Here is a 19977-nt window from a genome sequence, read left to right on the forward strand (position 1 = left end):
CATGATACCACTTTTCATCTTTACCACTACTAAACGAACATTTTCCAAACTATGTTCTTCATTAAGTGGCAAAAGACTATTATACACTTGTTATCTATATATATAATAAATTATTATTTTAAAAAGAGTATTTTTGAGTTTTCTTTCAAAAAAAAATTTTCTTTTCAAAATTTCTTTTTGAAAATCGAAAATTATGTTCGAAACTATTTTTTAAATTTTCTTTTATATTTTTTAAGTATTTAGTTATATATGTATTAGAATCCTAAATTTCACATTCCAAAAACTCTACCCACCCCTCAACTTTAAACCCTAAGTCTAGATTAGTTAACACTAGGGATATAAGTATCTTTTACCCTTCATTAAAAATGAAGGTAAAAATGATTAGTGTAAACATGAAAAGTGGTACTATGAATGTGGTATTTGTGGCAATTTCTGAAGATTTTTATACTCTTGTTCTCTCTATATATAATAAATAATTATTTAAATAAAAAAAATAAAAAAAAATATTTTTTCTATGATTTCGAATTTCACTTTTTCAAGTTCGAACTTTTTTATAATTTTTTTTGAATTTTTTTTTGAGTTTCGTTTTTCTAAATTCTTTTGGAGAATTTTTTTATAATTATTTACCACTTTTTTGGTACCATTATTCATGTTTACCACCACTAAAGAGACATTTTCAAAAATACATTTTCCACTAAATGGTAAAAGATTCTTATACCCTTGTTCTACATATATAATAAATAATTATTTTAAAAAAATATTTTTATGTTTTCGAATCATACTTTTTTAAAATCAAACTTTCTTATAAATTATTCTTTTGATTTTTTTTTATTTTTTTTTCTTTTTCAAAATTTATTTCTTTAAGTATTTATTTATATATTTATTAGAATTTTAAATTCCACCTTCCGAAAATCATACCCTATCCATCAACTCTAAACCCTAAATATATATTAGTTAACCCTATGGTTATAAATGTACTTTACCCTTCATTAAAAATAAAGATAAAAATGGTTAGTGTAAACATAAAAAATATTACTATGAATGTGATATGTTTTATAATTTTTCCACATTCTTCTCCATTCGTACATTTATGTTGACTCGATTCCTCCGAAGTGGCTCTTGGATCAGAAATCTACTTAGTTCTTTTCGGCTTTTGTTATAAAAAAAACGATACATTCTACAAAATAATAACGTAAAAATTTTACAACATTTATATACGAAGATTTTTGTTATAAATTTTAAGTAAATTCTCAAGTGAGTATTTTATAATTTTAAAAAGAATAATAAAAAATAAAAGAGAGTGAAAATAAATTTTCAAATGAGCCAAAATAAATAAATTCAAATGAGAATCTTTGATATCCGTGAGACATAGACACATACAAAAAGGTGAAATTTTTTCTTTGTTTCTTGATGGTTTTCAAATCGTTTAGTTTCTATTTGTTTTTCTTTTCATGGCAAGACTTTTATCTACTTATAAATGAGGCAACTGTTGCTCGAAACGTAAATGAACTGATGCAGTTATTTAAACTGAACGCTAACGTTTTTCTTTTTGCTGTAAACAAAGATCGGTGATATATTCTATTGGTTCGTAAACAAATATGGTCTATATCGTAAAGATGATTCGTACTGTTACTGTTTTCCTAAAGATTTAAACGTCAATGTTGGGTTTTACGAATCTATATACTTTGTTTGAAGAACCTCCATGAGCCCTTTGTAAAAGGGTTATCGGGGACCCGAGGGATAATCGTTTTCGATGAGGGAATTGGAAATTGGGATGAACCATTCAGTGCCAACTTGAAGATAGTTAGAATCATTTGTCAAAATCTCTTCATTTTGCCATTCTTCCCATTTCTCAGCTAAACCTTCTCCTTCAAGCATTCTCACCACTTCCGACATTTTAGGACGTTCCAAAGAAGAAATCTGAGTGCAGAGCAGAGCCATTTGGATCAGCTGCTCCACTTCTTTCTCCTCGTATTTTCCTTCTAACTCTGCGTCCACAAGACTTTCAAACCTCTTCTCTTTCAAAACCTCTTTCACCTAAAAAAAACAGAATACTTACACTGTAAAAGAAAATTGGCAGTTTTGTAGATGATAAGAAAAACATGAAACATACCCAGTCGAGTAACATGATATCATCATCATTAGCAAGGCGAGCAAGATCGAAAGCTTTTTGTCCAGTGATGAGTTCAAGAAGCATGACACCGTATCCAAAAACATCAGTTTTCTCAGAGGATTTTCCCGTCGAAAGGTACTCAGGTGCTATATGCCCAATCGTACCACGTACAGCAGTTGTCACATGAGAGTCATTATAGTTCATGAGCTTTGCTAGCCCAAAATCTCCAACCACAGCTTCGAACTCTTCATCTAACAATATGTTGGCAGCTTTCACGTCACGGTGAATGATTTTTTGCTCGCACTGATCATGTAAGTATGCCAGCCCCCTTGCTGCTCCCAGAGCGATATGCTTCCTTTTTGGCCAATCAAGTGCTGGATTACCTTCAAGTCGTTCTAAAACATGATAGAGACTTACCAATTGACATAATTTAAATGGCAAATCTCCTAAATGACTGTAAAATGGATTTTTAACCAGAAAACACACATAAAAAAAAAATTAAAAGAAGTTTCATTAAAAGGTAAAGATTTTTTATACCCGTGTTTTATTATATAAATATAAGTAAATATTTTTTTTATAAAAGAAGTAATTTTTAAAACCTGAATGTTGTACGCACTGAGATAGGTACCTCTTAAACAAGAAGCAACACTTCCATTAGCCATGTAGGGATAAACGAGCAATCTTTCAGTTGGAGTCATGCAAAAGCCACGAAGACGAAGCAAGTTCCTGTGAACAGCCATACTAATCATCTCGACCTCGGTTTGGAACTGAAGCTCTCCACCTTGGGTACGTTCTTCCTTTAGCCTTTTCACAGCCACTAGAGAGCCATCCGCTAAACGTCCTTTATACACTTTACCAAAACCACCTCTCCCCAATACATTTTTGTGGCTAAAGTTATCTGTAGCAACAAGCAGTTCACGCAATGAAAACCTTCTGAGTTGTCCAAAATGAACCTCAGGGTTTTCTTCAGCTGCAAAAATGAAATGAAAAAAAAAAATCAGGCAAAGAAGTTTTAGTGGGGAAAATAAGCTAGAGATGAAGATAGTTTTGACTAACCAGGTACATCAAAAAAGCGATCCTGTGATCTACTTCTTATCCACCAAACAAACGCAATGGCTGGAAATGCAAATAGAACTGCTGCACCTGCAGCAACTCCCCCTGCTACTGCTGCAGTCATTCGACTCCTTGACACTGGAGGTGAAGGTGGTGGAGTAGAGATAGGAGGAGGCGGAGATGGTGGAGGCTGCCGTAAATTATTATTGGCAAAACTGCAAAATAAATTTCGGAGAATTAGTAACGCATTAATATGAATATCTCCACCGAGCCGAGAATAAGACTAGGGACAAGAAGGCAAACCTAATAGGAGTAAAAAACGAGAAGGAACCATTAACAGGAATATCTCCATTGAGTTGATTGTTTGCGACATCCCTGTTTTTTTTTTTGTCATAACTTAAGATCGCATCAACAAATATTTGAAAAGAAATGAACACTCACAGAACTTGCAGTGACACAGCAGTCAAAGACAATGGAATTTCGCCAGACAAGTTGTTGTTATTAAGACGCCTAATTCACATACAATAAAATAACATGCCATAAATAATAACCAAAGCTGAGTTAAAACTTAAAAAGATGCAAAGATGATTTATTTATTAAAACAATAGTGCTATTTTGAATCCAACAACATGGAACTTTTAGGTTATTGAATTTGTTCAATTAGCCTCTATCTAATTCTGAAGCATTTTTGCTACACAACAGGACCCAGCCAGTGACTCTTTTGAAGATAGCTTATATTGAGCAAAGGCCAAATGATTTTCAGTACTGGAAGAAGGAAAGTTTGCTACATCTATTAAGCTGCTTAACTTTCTCACCATTATAAAGATAATAAAGATGCAAAGATACATACAAGAAGCGGAGTTTGTCTAGTTTGCCAAGCGAGGATGGGATAGGACCGCTTAGTCTGTTCTGGTAAAGATCCAAGCTCACCAGTTCTCTCAACTCTCCAAGCTCTTTTGGTATTTCCCCAGTAATGTTGTTGCTATAAAGCTCCCTGACATTAACTATACTTTTAATAATAGAACTTTTTTTATTTTTGAAAATCTCTATAAAACTACTTTTTACTTACAAGTACTGCAAGTTTGGAAGCTGACCAAGCTGTGGCACAAGTTGACCAGACAGTTTTGCATTCCCCAAGTCACTGACCAAACATCAAAACAAGGACTTTTTGAATCATTTCAATTTTTTTAGAAACACAGAGACAAAGACAGAGAAGAACTTACACACGGACAACTCTGTTCTCAGGATTGCAAGTAACATGAAACCATGTACATGGAGAAACACTGTTCTGATTATCCCAGCTTTGGAGTGCGTTGGTAGGATCAGATAAGCTGTCCTTAAACGCAGTTAAAGCCTCACCTTCTGAGTTTCCGACGGCTCTGAGAAGCAAATCGGAAAGAAGGATCAGCCAAATAAAGATACGTGGCCATTCCATTTTTTTTTTTGGAACTTGTTAGAGTAAAAGCAAAAATCCTTAGAGCTTTATGAGTGAACTTTTCAACGCAGACATTGGATTCAAACCTTTGACGAAGGAATAAACAAGGGAGAAAGGTCTTCATGCACACGTTTTCCCGGCCGTTGACTAAGAATACAACATGGACAAGAACTCTGAGATTTCTTCTGATTGCTCAACGTTGACTCCATTAGGAAACTAGATGACTGGAAGGGGAGAGGCTCAGCTGACCGGTGATAGACTCTGTTCGATCTAAGGCTAAAGACAGTAAAGGTTTTTGGGAGAAACCTGATCGACGGAACACTGATTAATCAACTTACGCTCGGGTATGCCTGGGCAGATAAGAATTTTTTGGGTTTTCAGGTACAAGTCCACTCGAGTTTTATTGGTTAATAATACTTTGGGATTGGGTAGGATTTATAACACTATCTTCTTTTTTAAACGTTTATATTGATAATGATTTGCACCTACTACATCCTAGAAGAAGATACAACAAGAAAACAGTGAGAAACTAATGGTCCATGAGCACCAGAAACTAACAAGGATAACATCATTGATGACACATTAGCAATAACATACTGATCTTGTTGCTTCCAACTAAGATAAATTAAGTGTTCTAGTTCCAGCAATAGCAAACACATTTCTAATACCTCTAACGAAAACAAGAACATGTATAAGTCTTCTTCTTCAATTGCCTTTGTCAATTTTGTTCCGAGTTAGCTTTAGTTAAGCTACCGTTGAACAGATTTGAACTTCAAAGTACAAACCATATAGATAGCCGATCACATCCATTAACACCACTTTTAAAACATATGTCCCTGAAGACAATGGAAACGTGATATCAACCACTTTGCCACTTGACACGTCCCCACCATAGAACACAATAGAATGAATAAAAACGTGAACACCACTATCCACCACGCACCACCACTCGGAAGAAACCAAAGCAGTCAAGAAACAGAGAAACGAATCTAGTAAACCATCACAGTGACAAACACCGAGTCTTAGTCCAATTAAAGCGCCGCCTCCAGAAACAAAGACATGTGCCTGAGAAAAGGAGGACGCAGTCCTTGCACCTGTCAAACCATAGAGAAACCACAAGATCTAACCCAAAAATCTCACAGATCTGACATAGTAGAGCCTTTCTCCCACCGAGACAAAGGCATGGACCACCAAAGAGAGAACGTAGACGATAAGGAAAAGGTAGAGAACATAGAGATTTATAACACTATCTAAGATCCATTTTAATACTTTAGGTTTGGATACTTTTAGATATTATATCAAATAAACATGAATTTGAGTGTTTAAAGTACTTATTTAGGGTTGATAATCTAAATATTTATTTAGATACTTATTTCGGATATTAATTTGGATTTGGAGTAAAAAAAATTTGGATTATTTGGATTTTTGAGTTTTTTTGGGATATCCATTTGGGTTCGGTTAATAGTATTTCAAGTTTTGATATATTTTGTACTACCTCACATGATCCATTCAAGTATGTTTACATCTCAAACCGAGTGCAATTTTTTTTTTGTTAGAGTTTGGTTCAGATGTCGAGTTTTAGATATTTTCAAACTGATCGTAACCCAACCGACCAAATGTCTACCATGAAGATCGCTCCAAAGACCCAATCCAGAACAAGGGATTTAAGAGAAAGTTTCAACCAGTCAATTAAGGTTCTCTTAACTCAACCACCCAACATAAATGACCTAACAAGTCGTTTAACCAGCTCAGTCTCGACCAAAAGAAGGAACACTTAAAGAAATGGTCCAAAGGAGTTCAATACATTTCAGTCCAGCCCAACTTCGATGGACATGATAGCGTAAATAACTTATGCTTGTAAAGCTGATGGACATTCGAAAATAGCATAGTTTACAGATTCGTCGATATCCCCACATTGACGTCGAATATGACGATGTACCAGATTCTTAGTTACCTACAAATGTCATGTTGCAATATGCCATACAAGATGATATAGTTTTCGAAGAACATTAATCTTGCAAGCAAAGGTTTAATTGAACCTTAATGATACTAGGCTTTGAGTACTTGACCTCAATTGAATGATTTTGAATATTCATGGCGCCCAATTCCTGATTTTACAGTGTATTAACTAACTACTCTTTGTATAACTTTAACAAAAAAAAGTATCTCGATGAGTGGATTGGCTTACAGTAAACTCCAAATAAGTGATATGTCATCCGGTAACACCATGCTCTCTAGCATCTTTACATTAAATTTTTAGGCTCGCCATGAATAAATTCACTTATTGTCATCCTCCAGTGGACTACGGGAATATTAGACCGTGTTGGCCTCACAGAAATTATTGGAATCGAAGGATTTTTCCCGACTTTAATCTCAAAACTAGAATGCGCCTTTCTTCTGATTTCCAAAGTCAGTAATAGTTTAGCGGCTGAAATACTTGTACATATGTAAGAACTATCAGTATGATTTGATCAAAAAGGTGAACAAAATCTATAATACTTGTCATGCAACACTCTTGCGATAAGGGAGTCTGACAATTGTACAAATTGTCATAACTATTTGGCCAACAACGCCACATTAAATCCATAGATCATACAAAAACTAAAACCATCTTCATCTTTGGTTGTGAAAAATCACTTCGCAGATAGATATAGGGTTAAAAAAAATGAAATATTAATCTTTAAAGCGTTCTAAAATTAAAATATATATCAATATTTGTCTCAGAGTATTTTATATTCGTTTGTATATTTTTGGGTTATATTTTCGTTAGTATCTTATTGATATGATAATATGTGAAATAGTTGATAATGGATTGAGCTTCTCTTAAGATTAGAAACCGAGTAGAGTTATAATAATACAAATATTACTAATTAAGAAAGTTAAAAATATTATTTTTTTTAAATTGAAAAGGAGAATTCTCATTGATAAAATTAAACAAATGGAAGGAAAATGTAATCGGTGACGCCAAATTTTAAGAACAAAAAAAAAAAAAAACATCTCAAGTACGGAAGCAATAAAATGGACCTAAACAACTCAATAGAAAGAAGAAGAGATGAGGGCGATAAAGAGAGCAAATGCAAAAGAGACAGAGACCAAAGACGCATCGGAACTCCCCGCCGGGACTGGAACTGGAGTTGCCGCATTTGCTTCACTTGACGAAGATGGCGCACCTGCTCCGGCCGTGGGAGATATTTCTGTTCACACCATACCCCAAAAATGCTAAATCATTATCTCTTATATACTTCTATATTTCATATTCAGTGACATTTTAAAGTAAAAAATATGTTACACAATAAGCGTGCTTTTATCAGCATTTTTTTTCAATTGATTTGTCTCTTTTCTTTTTAACTTGATTAATAAAAACAATATATGTTAAAAAATAATAATAGTTAAACAAAAACAATTTAATATTGAACTATTTTCTTAAATGGTTCCAGATTTGAAACGGAATAAGAGTATTATATAAGAAATCACAACACCATATTTGGAAAATTTTCAATACTCTTAATGAAAGCATTTAAATTTAAAAATTGAAGGATAAAATATATGCACGCAAATATATGCAGATAAATGTATAAATGTATTCAAATTTCGAATTCATCATGATGTTTACAATATGATTCAAACATCTTTTGTATAAATTGTATCACTGAATTTAACTTATGGTTGTATATACGTAGCACCCCAGTTTGATCTAAAGCATTTGTTTAATACCCGAAGTTCCGAATATAAACCATAACATTCTTATTTTACTTGAATAGATTTTAGTTACTTTATACATTATTATTCAAAATATTTAAGCAAAAAAAAAACAATTCAAAATAACAATTAGAAAATCCAACTACATTCCGGATTGATCAAATCTCTAAAATCATTCTTTTTAATTCTTGTTGTTAACCGAATCATAAACCAATTCGAATCAAAATTCTCAAACCAAATTAAAAAGAACTCTGTTTGAGTGCACATCTACTATTTACAGAAAAAAAGAACCGAAAATATCCTATCAGCGGACAAAGCATGAGAGAACATACCAGGGGAACTAGCAGGTGGAGATGCAGAGACAGCGACTGCAAACACAACATATTTAAAACTAGATACAACAAAATGCCGTAAATATATGAACCAACAATGTAAAATGTGTAAAAGGAAAACTTACGGCCACAACGAGCAGATGGAGGGGCAGCAACTTTACAAGCTGAAGGAAGAGAAGCAGCTTTGGCAAGATCAAGAGTAACACCAAGAGAGGCACTGTTCTTGAAACCCTCACAAATACATTCAGGTCCTGACCTAACCACAGTCTTGAGACCTGAGCAACATGTTCCTTCAGGCTTCTCCACCGTACTACCATTCGTCACGAACGACAAACAATCAGCCATGTTTAGTATCAACGAGGAGCAGTCCACTGCGAGGGCTCTCTCGCCGGACATTAATGCGACCACCGTGAAGATCATGAGAATAGATGTTTCCATTGTTCTTGACGCCATTGCAATTGGGAGAAGAAAATGATTATGATGATGTGTGTTTTTTTGGGGAGTCCCTAGCCCGCTAAATAAATGGAACTGCCTTTTTAGTATACATTATTGTTTATTTTGAATTGTTTTCGCCGAAAGAGAAGACATGAATCATTACTTTCTCAGTGTAATTGCTTTATGGAATTTAAATCACTTTTATGTTTAAAATTCGGTCGTCGCCAAAGTACCTGAGATTGGTATAATTTTAATACCACAGATAAAACTTGTGCAAAAGTTATACAATGAGTTGTTTATTACGATTGTATTATCAAAATTAACTGAAATTTCAATTACAATTTGTTAACAACTATCAACAACAAGATTGGTTGATCGAGGATATTATTACAATTTGTTAATAACGTTTCAACTACATTGGTTGATCGATTATGGCTAGTTTGGTACACGCTACTCACTTAATCATTTTCATCTGTATATAACAGTGTTTTGTAACAAAACTAATTGTTAATGAAAAGTGACCAAGTCTAATTGTGGTGTCAGAAAATAAATATAAATTTTAGGAAACAATGAACTGTAATCAAACGAGTGTAATGATGGGCTTTGGTGGAGAGGGTGCCATGAAATGAATGCAAAGGTGGTGAAGATTTCCCTTTACAGTCATATTCATATATAACTGAAACTATTATAAGTACCTGCCTTCATGCACTTTATTTCTCCACCTCTTTTCTTTTTATGAACTGGGTTTTTCTCCAGTCGATAAAAAAAACTAGGTTACGTGGATTTGTTTATTATTTCCAATTTTTTAATTATGTTCCTTTATTTTCTGTTATTTTATTAAAATTTTAATGTAGGATGTTTAATTTTTAATTTTTGACGTTCTTCAGTAATAAAAATAATAATTTATATTTGAAATGTAATAGGCATTATTTATTATTTGATTGAAAATTGTACATTTATTTATAATGTAGTAATGTAAGATATGTATAAATTGGTGTGCCTTTTTTTCTTTTTATTTTAGTCATTTTTCTTTCCCTAATCTGGTTTGTTGTTTTACTCCTTTTTTACTCCTCTTTGAATATTTTTATATATGGTTCACTCTAACTCCATTTTTTCCTGCTTTAAAATTTTAGTTTACAATTAATATATTTAGTTAACTAAATTAAAAATAACTATAAATTACTAAAATCGTTAGAGATTCATATTGAAATTTTTTTATTAGTGATTAAATTTTTGGTTATAAAAAAATACAAATAATCTTCAAACCATATAAGTATAAAGTCTCGTTTAATAAATTTTCAGATTAAAATACATAATTTAAAAATCCTGTAAATTAAAATGTATACCATAGAAAATACATAATATTTTAATTTCAAAATTTGCATTGAACCAAAAATTGAGAATTTAATATTTTAATTTTGAAATTTGCATTAAATTTTTAAGATGATTATAAATTACTAAAAATATTAAAAGTTTCATATTGAAATCTGGTTATCAATGATTTAAGAAGATACAAGTGATAATAAAAAAATATGAGTATGAAACCTTATTTAATAGATACTTATATGAAAATATAATATATATATTAATATTAATTAAATTTAATTATATACCATATAAATAGACAAAAGTGATTGTTTGGATTTATTCCATAAAATTATAGTAAATAAATAAGAGTTATTGTTTTGATTTTTTGCCTACGCCAATTTAATTATATACATAATAGTTACTGAATTTTTAATTATTTAATATATATTTATTATTTTATTATTTTATAATATGTAAAAAAAATACGTTAAAGTAATTCGTACACACAATGCTTATCCTGCATAAGGCACCACTTTTAACCTAGTAACTTATTATTTATGAATTTGTTAATAGAGAGCATGTGTGCTGGTTGTTTAAATGTTTCCAAATTTTTAAATTTTTCTTTGTATAATTTGTATCTAAGTGGTTTCCGGAGAATTTGGACACACTTCACATCCTTTTATATATATATTCACCACGGATCAATACTTTCAAATAAATGTTATAATGTTTTTTTTAATGTTTTTGTCCCATTTTCAACAGAAAAAGGAATGAGCTTATAAGAAAATAGGAAACGCTTACTTGTTAGTTGAATTGGCATCACAGTACCCCCTTAATTCAGGTGGAACCCTGACTCCATTCTTTGGAATCGGATAAAAATACACAAATGACTTTGAGGTAAAAGTTGTTCAAAAAAAAAAAAAAATTTGAGGTTAAAAGGTTTAACATACACCTGCAGACTGGATGCAAAAAAGGAAGAGATTTGACAAACTTTTCTGTTCTAGTCTGATTTTGAAGGTACATAAAATGAGAATTCTTCTTTACCATATCACATACCATTCATTTTAAATGAATGTTTGTAGAGAGAGACAAAAAATTCACACACGAGACTCATGATCTTTCCGTGGATCATAGCCTCTTTCAATCCAAAACCTAAGAAATAGACAACCAGGAAAAATTGTGATAAAAAAAAACAAAAGGACTGCAGAGAAAATTCTAGAATGTTGGTTAATGCAGTAGTAAGAAAATTAATACACATAAGAAACACATAGAATATGTTCACCTGTTTAGCATGTGATGTGTGCATTTAAGACTTCGAACACTCCATGTTTACTTTAAAGTAATATTCCGAACCATGAACTTTAACAATTTTGCTGCCCCTTAAAACTATAACATAATTTGGTGTCTAAAGCATGGGTTTTACCAGCTTTAGCCTAGGGCCGGCTCTGGACACTGCTACCTGCCATTGCCATTGATTGGAGCTGGGAACAATGAATTATTCCCAGTTTAATATCTTTGGGATCTATGTTGAGGTAGGCACAAAGTGGACCTTACTTGGATGGTGGTGATAGATCGATGGTCAGATCAATGACCAGGACGATGGAAAAGTGATGATTAGTGGACGATGAGCGTTAATTAGTGGATGGAGACAATATCCAGTCGGTGAGGCTAAGGTTCCTAATCGACTCAGGATAATCCCCCTGCAGACATGAAGACATAAATCGTAGGTCCTGATTACACACAACAAACTCATCAAGACAACAAATTTTCCTCTCAAATTTTTAGATGTGTGGTTATAATATTTTACCTAGTATAAAATCAAGCTTTCCCTCCAAACCGAACAGAAATGACGTGTTGGACTTTGTAATAATCTTCTCCTCCTTCTGATAGTCTCTTCTTCCATTCCTCTCCCATACACAGATCTTTTAAAGAAGTGAGAAATTGTATCCCATTAGGAACCTCCTTTAATTTTGCACAATAACTAACATCGAGAGTATGAAGAAGGGGCATTGAACCTTCTTCTACTATCCACTCTTCCCACTCATGTAATCCAAGAAATAATAGCAACTGCAACTGAGGAAACCCACCCCTCGAGCAAACCATTCTCTTCCCACAGAATGATCTTTTCCCTAAATCAACCTCTTTCAAGTGTGACAATTTCTCTAGAATCAGCATTGGATCCTCTTTCAAACGACAACCAGTTAGAGATATGGTTGTAAGGTGAGAAGGAAGGTGCTTCTCATCAGGTAACCCTGGCATGTATATACACAACTCCAGCTTTTTTAGATGGATACAGCCCAAAACAAATCCTTTTTCATCATCCGTGGGAGAAAAAACCTTGAAATGATTGTAATCTATGCTAAGACTTTCCAGATGTCTCAGTTTACTTAAAGACGAAGATAGCGTTTCCATAGTACACCCCTCTTGGTTGAATATGATTAAGAGATTCCTTAGCCTTGTCATACAGTGAAGATCCGTCACACTGCTATGCTTTGTTGAGAAGAACTTCAATGTCTCCAAGTTGATTAGGTTACCTAATTCCAACTTTGTCTTATCATGCATTCTCCCTGAAGGTAATGAAAGGTATCTCAATTCTTGCATGCCTTTAAAAATGTTTGGCACATAAACTGGATATCTCGCATATAAGCATAAATTTAAATAGACCAGCTGCTTCAGATTCCGCATTGAAGAAGGTAGACGAGATACATGTGCTTTATATAAACTTAGATATCTTAAATGGATGAGTTTTCCAATGCTAGATGGTATCTTCCCTCCTTCAAAATGCGCTCTAGAGAGATCCAAAACCCTCATCATTTTTAGCCTGTCAAAGAATAAACCTGACGCCCTCCAGTCTGAACCCCAAATAAACAAGAGAGACCTAAGGTTTGGACTATACACTTCCTTCTCCATACTAAATGTTTCATCAGCCCGATGTACAGCGAGTTTGCGAGATTTACGATGAGATTTAGAGCATGCAGTTGACGATGATGAACCGTGAACAATTTGTAGGAAATTCTCTTCTTCAGATTTAAGCAGACAAACTTCTCTCATCATGTCATGTAAGTGACATGTTTCAAATTTTGAAGTAGAAGCATTTTTTTCAGAAATAACCATGTTTCTCTTCACCAAGTCTGCTATGTACCCCTCTGCGACTTCTTCAATTGTCGCTCCCTCGGAATAACTCGGCCTTGGTATTCCTTCTGCAGCCCAATAATAGGATAAATTCTCCACACTGATTTGATAATCTCTGGGAAAATGGACGAGGTAGAGGAAGTAATGTTTCAAAAAAGTAGGCAACTCTTCGAAGCTTAGAGACAGTACACTATGAACTGAATTGCAATATCCATCATTAAAACTAGTTCTTCCTGCCAAGTGAGATCCAATATTCTCATAAACCCTTTTCCACTCACTTAAAGTGGGTTGGGCAGCTAACAAGCCTCCTAACACTTTGACAGCCAATGGTAGTCCTCCACAATGTTTTATCATTTTCTTGCCCATCTCTAACATGTCTACATCAACCTTAAACTCTGCACAACATCCCACGTAATATTTGGGATTTAAGATAAAGATGTAATGCAACAAGACATAAAAAAAGAGAGGTTAGTTGTTGTTACGTATTACCTGATGTGTCTTTCCTAGGAAAAGCTATCCTCCGAAAAAGTGTCCAACTTTCTTTTGGGGTTAAGCACTTTAGTTTGAAAGTTACGCATTCTGGATCTGCGCGTAGTGCAACGTTCTCGTTGCGAGAAGTAAATAATACCTTCCATCCTGAGATATATTTCTCAAGTTATAATTCCTAAACAAAGAAAATATATCGCCAGAATGTGTCTTGCAATGCTCTATATATATTTTTTCATAAATCAAATTTTAGAAAAGATAATAACAACAAACAGCAGATGTTTTACCTTTTGTTGGTGGAAACACATGCTTTATATTGTCCCAATCATCTTCTCTCCACATATCATCCAGGACAATCAAAGATTTGCTAGTTTCGAGTAGTCGAAAAAGTTTGTCTTGAAGCTCATCTTCAGTCATATCTGACCCTCTGTGTTCATCGTGATTTGAACTAAACCTCTGAAAGATAGTCTGCCACACATATTTTCGTGTAAACTGTTGTGACACACAAACCCACACAACTCCATCAAAATGTTTCTTAACCATCTCATGACTAAAAACTTGGCGAGCCAGGGTAGTTTTGCCAATACCGCCCATCCCACATATAGAAACCACTTGAATGCTCTCTTCTTCTACCAAATAGCCAACCAATTTCTTCACCTTTTCCTCCAAACCCACAAGATCGCTTTCGTTGTCGCTAGGAAAAGTATGTCTCATCTCCCTTTGTCTTTCTTGGATAGTGTCTGAATACCCGCTGCCATTGACAATCATCTGTTGCACCCCAAAACTTTGCATATCTCGGATCACCTTGGAGATTCTCTTACTTATGCCTTCCATTTGAGACACAAGTTCCCTGCGATCCGCTATGGTGAAAGCAAATCTTCTCATGCGCTTCCTGATTCCACTTGTTCGTCCAAGATCTTTCTTCAAAATAAATGTTTCGATTACGTCCTCAGCGTCGAAAACGATTTCCTTGATCTCTTCCACACAGTTTCTAACCACTGAACTTGCATGTTTCTTGGCATCTACATCTGTTAAGAAGGACCTAAGCAAGTTGACATCACTTTTCAGTACAGTAAGTTGCTCGTTAACTTCCTTAAATCGATCAGATTCTCGGGCAAGAAGCTCCCAAAGCTTCTGAACTCCAAACGACAAAAGTGTCTCAGCCATATGTCTCCTGCTTAACCATGGAAGTAGAAATAGTATATTTATATCAATAATCACTAGAGGAAATCCAGGACGGGGAGTTTATGTTTTAGATCATATTTTCTTGGCAAAATTTACAGAATTAGTGTACTCATAACTTTCTAAAGAGACATGAACTAATTGAGATAAAAGAAAATTTGCAAAATGCAAAATATCAAAGCCCTTTCTTTGACAAGAAATGAGAAAACTAAAGAAATAAAAATAATAGTCACCTCTTGGGAATCGCTTTTCTTCCAACTGATCTGTCGAAAAAGTGGTTTTTAGTTGTCTTGGTTAAATCTTGCTCATCAAGATGGATTATAAGAGTTGACTCCAAGTTAACACTGTCAGTGTCAAGTGTCAACCAACCGTAGTCAAAATAGCGTGTGAATCCAAATACTTTGGCAAGAAAGTCTTTAGAAACATTACATTTCTTTTCGGTAGCCACTTCCTACTTGCCACGTCTCGTTTCACAATTTCGTTGAAAGAAAAGGAAAGAAAGGATTTATATCTCTAAGTTGAATTGGTCCACCCGTTACATCTTTTGTCTAACTAAATAAAAGATAGGAAATGCAAATCACTTCGTTAGAAGTTTGACAGGAAGATAACACATGACTATGATCACTGGGTGATGAATGCTAAAATAATGCAGCTATCATAACTATTTTGGTCTATAGGAAGATCGGGAGCGCCCTCCTCGGTAGATAGATTAACCTCCCAGGATTTCATAAAAGATTTCGAAGAATAAATAAAAAAAATTAAGAAAAGGAACCCACAGATACTAATAAGTTCATCTTAAGCATCAAACATGTAGATACTCCTAAACACTTCATGGCCGACAGAGGAAAACAACTAGAGTAAGCTCCTGAAGACGAGTTCTATTGCAGCTCAATTATAATCACGAAAGGACTATTATAGATTGATTTTTCTTCTTTGACTATGAAGAGAGGAACTCAAATCCGAAACAGCCTCTTGAAAATTCCAAGCATTTTCCGCGGATAAAATAACATAATTTTAGTCTAAACTTAGTATGACTACTCACCAAATATACATCTTTCCAACTATTATTATTTATTTATTGTAAACATCTCTTTAGCCAACGCATTTCTACCGATTCTTTTATTATATAAACTAGGTTAAAATTCGTATCTTGTGCGAGATCAATATTTTATATAAAAACTATTTTATGTATTATTTGTTTTTTATATACTATGAAATAATAAATATATATTGGATAATTAAAAAGTTAGTAACTATTTATTGGTGTGAACATATAAATAAATTTTATTAAACCAAACAACATTTTTTCTATTTGATATGATACATAATTAAATTTAAATGATATAACATATATAATATATTTTTTATATTAATATCTATTAAATGATGTTTTTTACTCATATGATTATTTTTGATCATTTGTATTTGTTATAACAAAAACTTTAAATTACTAATAACAAAATTTTTATTGTGTGATTAATAGTTTTAGTAATTTAAATTTTTTTTAGAAATTAAGTTGTCAATATTTGTTAACAGCTTTTATAAAAAAATATTCAAAATTTAAAATATTTATGTACTTTTATATGGTATATAGTTTAATTTAAAACGATTCATATATCTTTTAATCTTAATACTTATTTAATGAAACTTTATACTTATATAATTTGTAACCATTTGTATCTTGTCATAGCAAAAATATTAAACCATGGATCACAAAATTTGAATGTGAGATTTTTAACAACATTAATAATTTATAGTCGCTTTTAAAAATTAAAAAATATCATATACATAAAAATTTAAATTTTTATTATATGGCAATATGATTGTTTAATTTATTTTAATATTTTAAAATTAAACAAATATGATATAAGATACCTTAATTTTTATCAAATCTTTACTATTCAAAATCCTTAATTGTCATATATATTTTAGTCAAATTAGGTAATTCCGTAATTTTATTTAAGGATATAATGAAGAACAGTAATAATGAATTTATGTTTAGTTTAATAAATAGCTTATTGTATATTTAGATGGACCAACTTATTTCTTTAAAGATTATAAAAATCATTCGGTGATGACACATGACTACAAAAAAAAATATTGAAAAATATTATATGGCAATATGATTGTAACAACTTACAAGGGATATAACAAAAAAGTTTTAACAAAAAATTCTTCTCTCTTTTCTCAATTTCTTGTCCATTTCTCACCACCATCAATATCTAGAAATGCATAGATGTATAAATATATATATATATATGTCAAAATATATAATATAATCAAATAGTGAATTATAAATCTACTTGACAGTTGTTTACTGGATTAGATATGAACCTTTGTGTAGATAAATAAAAAAAAGTATCACAAATGAAACATATTTTTAAGTATTGAGGATCAAACTCCTTGTTTTAGCTAGCAAAATCATTCGGTTTAGAGAGTATACAATGTACACAGCGATTTTCTTGAAAATAAAATGTGACTTGCGTTGCAAAACAACATATGTTCGTACTGTGTCGAGGAGTGTACACGTTTATTAGCAACAGTAAGGCATACTCGTCCACTAGAACTAAAAAGAGGACATTAACGAGTTCATTTCATTGGCAATAATAGTGAATAGGAATCTGAACCAGATCCTAATCAGCTCGCTACTGATATTATTGGTCATTGCATTTTTCCAAATGATCCGACCGCGTATCAGTCTGTTTGTCATAATCTGAGCCTAACATGTCATTTCGATTGTCTACAACATCACATTGCATACAAAGAGATCTCACTAGAGTATTTAAGCACCAACGGTGACACAAGATCCCTTTGAGCTGATTAACAAACAAGAGAGCTTCGATCTAAGAGCCTCAAACTCGTCATTTTCTCTCTCATCATTTGTCAACCAAATCGCTAAACAACGGTCCATCAACTCCCCACCGCAGGACCAAGACGAGCTTCCTTTCAGAATCCTCGCCCTATCGAACCTCAAGATATTGGAGAGGTTTGAATCAGATGGTTGTTCAAGGAACGTTCTCATGGTTGCTTTAATGGCCTCACACCAAATAGGACGCCCAAGCTTCAAAAAATCCTGCAACGCCTTCACAGGAAGGTTTACGCTCCCTAATTCTGATTCATTGCGTCCGCCTTTACCGTGATAATCTGATCCTCCTAGCTTCAGTAGACTGTACGTATCCGCCAACTCGCTAAACACTGTTCAATAACCATGAAACTTCAGTGTAAATAAAATAGATAGATAAAACAGAGACGAAAAGAGAGAGAGAAAGAGACCTTCTAGCTTGCCGTCACTCCTATAAACCTCGACTCCATGAAGTCCAGCATCTTTCAACCTCCGAATAACACTGACGTGGTCCTTCAACGCCCACGGATGTGCAAGAACAGCTACACCACCGGTTTTGCATATAAGTCTCACTGCTTCCTCGGACTTCGGCTCGCTCCCTCTGCGAAAATAGTTGTCCGTGAGTAAACTTCATTACTCAATCCACCAAAAATAACTTGTTACATCTGAATACGAGTATAAAGGATTGTAAAATTATTCGTTCACATAATAATATACAAATCCTAAAAACGGGTATTTGCCTCAATACAATTTTAGTTTTTCTTCGAGTTGATTCACGTTTGTTCACAACACAACTACACTATAAAAGATAATGTAACTCTCAACGAATGCCGAAAACAAAATCCTAGACCAATCTAGCATGCCTACACTCCCTTCAAACATGTTAGATCTCTAGATAACAGACACAAACATAGCTGATGAACACAGCTACAAACTATCTACAGTAAGTACAATCATGAGCTAAAAATAACACGAGGACTCATTATTAATCATGTCAAACTAAGGGAACGTACGTGGCATAAGCAGGTCCATCATCATGTAAATATTTAGTAAACGCCTGTCGTAAATTCTCAACGTATCCACCTTCAAGAAGCGCTCGAGCAACGTGCATCCTACCGGGAGCAACATCCTCGCCAGCAATCCTGGTGACGTGTTCCCATTTGATAGGTACCTTAAGTTTATTCAACTTCGACACCATTTCCCTCACGCGAACAAACCTCCCATCCCTTATCTTCCCCAAGAAGTTTTCTAATTCATCGTACATCGCCGGACCGGAAGCGCCATAGTACGCGAGTATATGCACCGGTTCCTCAGAACCGGACTCTACCCGGAATAATGTGCTGATCTCTATACCGGGGATGATCTTGATACCGAATCTACGCGCTGCTTCTACTGCTTCTGGAATACCAGCCATTGTGTCGTGATCGGTTAGAGAAAGAACCTTCACCTGCATTGTTCACATTCATAAGCAAATCAGATCATTGCTTAAGGCCCACCATAGGCCCAGGTTAATCAGAAAAAAAAAAAAGAACTGTAGGATGTGAAACGAAACCCCATTGGTATGAGCCCTTTGGACGAGCTTTGAAGGAGAGAGAAAACCATCGCTGCGATTTGAATGAGAGTGAAGCTCGAAGACCAGTTTCTCTCCGCGTCTCAGAGAAGCGGTATTGATTGTCACGGCGAAGTCATCGGGAGGAGGAGAGGAGAGAGGTGGAGAGGAAGAAGAGCCTACGAAGAGCCAATCGGTGATCGACTTTATAGCCTCTGATTGGTCAGAGGTCGTCTTCTTCTTCTTGCTACCGCCACGATTCTTCTTGTTGTTTCTCTTCTTCTCCATGGTTGGATTTTGGAACCGCCGTGAGTTCGATCGTCAGCGAGAAAGTAGAAAAGAAAACATGTTAAAGCAAAATTGGGAAAATAAAAATAAAAGAAAGAAGACAGTCGCATCAGACCGGCCGGT

At 33.9% G+C, this 19977-nt stretch overlaps 4 protein-coding genes across 10 annotated transcripts; all 4 read right to left on the minus strand.

The window, feature by feature from the left end:
- Positions 1–1563: 1563 nt before the first annotated feature.
- Positions 1564–5489, minus strand: LOC106439751 (somatic embryogenesis receptor kinase 4-like). Of its 3 annotated transcripts, XM_013881260.3 has the most exons (10): positions 4688–5489; positions 4390–4545; positions 4236–4307; positions 4017–4160; positions 3608–3676; positions 3470–3541; positions 3170–3381; positions 2742–3083; positions 2114–2508; positions 1564–2037 (listed from the first exon to the last, which is right to left on the minus strand). In XM_013881260.3, the coding sequence occupies exons 1-10, from the start codon at positions 4723–4725 to the stop codon at positions 1723–1725; spliced, it is 1815 nt and encodes a 604-aa protein (XP_013736714.2). In that variant the 5' UTR covers positions 4726–5489; the 3' UTR covers positions 1564–1722. The 3 variants fall into 3 exon arrangements, with proteins under 3 accessions (XP_013736714.2, XP_048632601.1, XP_013736712.2); XM_048776644.1 differs by lacking the exon at positions 4688–5489 and having other exon boundaries at positions 2114–2496; positions 4390–4628; XM_013881258.3 differs by lacking the exon at positions 4688–5489 and having other exon boundaries at positions 4390–4628.
- Positions 5490–7447: 1958 nt separating this feature from the next.
- Positions 7448–9145, minus strand: LOC125607062 (non-specific lipid transfer protein GPI-anchored 11-like). The gene is made up of 3 exons (XM_048776645.1): positions 8758–9145; positions 8633–8668; positions 7448–7795 (listed from the first exon to the last, which is right to left on the minus strand). Exons 1-3 carry the CDS (start codon positions 9083–9085, stop codon positions 7635–7637), a joined length of 525 nt encoding a protein of 174 aa, XP_048632602.1. The 5' UTR covers positions 9086–9145; the 3' UTR covers positions 7448–7634.
- Positions 9146–11288: 2143 nt separating this feature from the next.
- On the minus strand, positions 11289–16505 carry LOC111214216 (probable disease resistance protein At1g59620). Of its 5 annotated transcripts, none has more exons than XR_007338333.1 (5): positions 14281–16504; positions 13997–14143; positions 12183–13902; positions 11930–12075; positions 11289–11834 (listed from the first exon to the last, which is right to left on the minus strand). XR_007338333.1 is itself a non-coding variant. In XM_048776643.1 (5 exons), exons 2-4 carry the CDS (start codon positions 15158–15160, stop codon positions 12194–12196), a joined length of 2736 nt encoding a protein of 911 aa, XP_048632600.1. In that variant the 5' UTR covers positions 15161–15167; positions 15409–15587; the 3' UTR covers positions 11289–12075; positions 12183–12193. The 5 variants fall into 5 exon arrangements, 2 of the variants coding, with proteins under 2 accessions (XP_048632600.1, XP_022572361.2); XR_007338331.1 differs by having other exon boundaries at positions 11289–11856; XR_002663719.2 differs by having other exon boundaries at positions 11289–11527; positions 11658–12075.
- Positions 16506–17742: 1237 nt separating this feature from the next.
- On the minus strand, positions 17743–19917 carry LOC106439749 (3',5'-nucleoside bisphosphate phosphatase). The gene is made up of 4 exons (XM_013881255.3): positions 19570–19917; positions 19031–19464; positions 18449–18618; positions 17743–18370 (listed from the first exon to the last, which is right to left on the minus strand). Exons 1-4 carry the CDS (start codon positions 19852–19854, stop codon positions 17958–17960), a joined length of 1302 nt encoding a protein of 433 aa, XP_013736709.1. The 5' UTR covers positions 19855–19917; the 3' UTR covers positions 17743–17957.
- Positions 19918–19977: the final 60 nt, after the last annotated feature.

Source organism: Brassica napus, chromosome A3 (genome assembly GCF_020379485.1).
Source record: "Brassica napus cultivar Da-Ae chromosome A3, Da-Ae, whole genome shotgun sequence".
NCBI lineage: Eukaryota > Viridiplantae > Streptophyta > Magnoliopsida > Brassicales > Brassicaceae > Brassica > Brassica napus.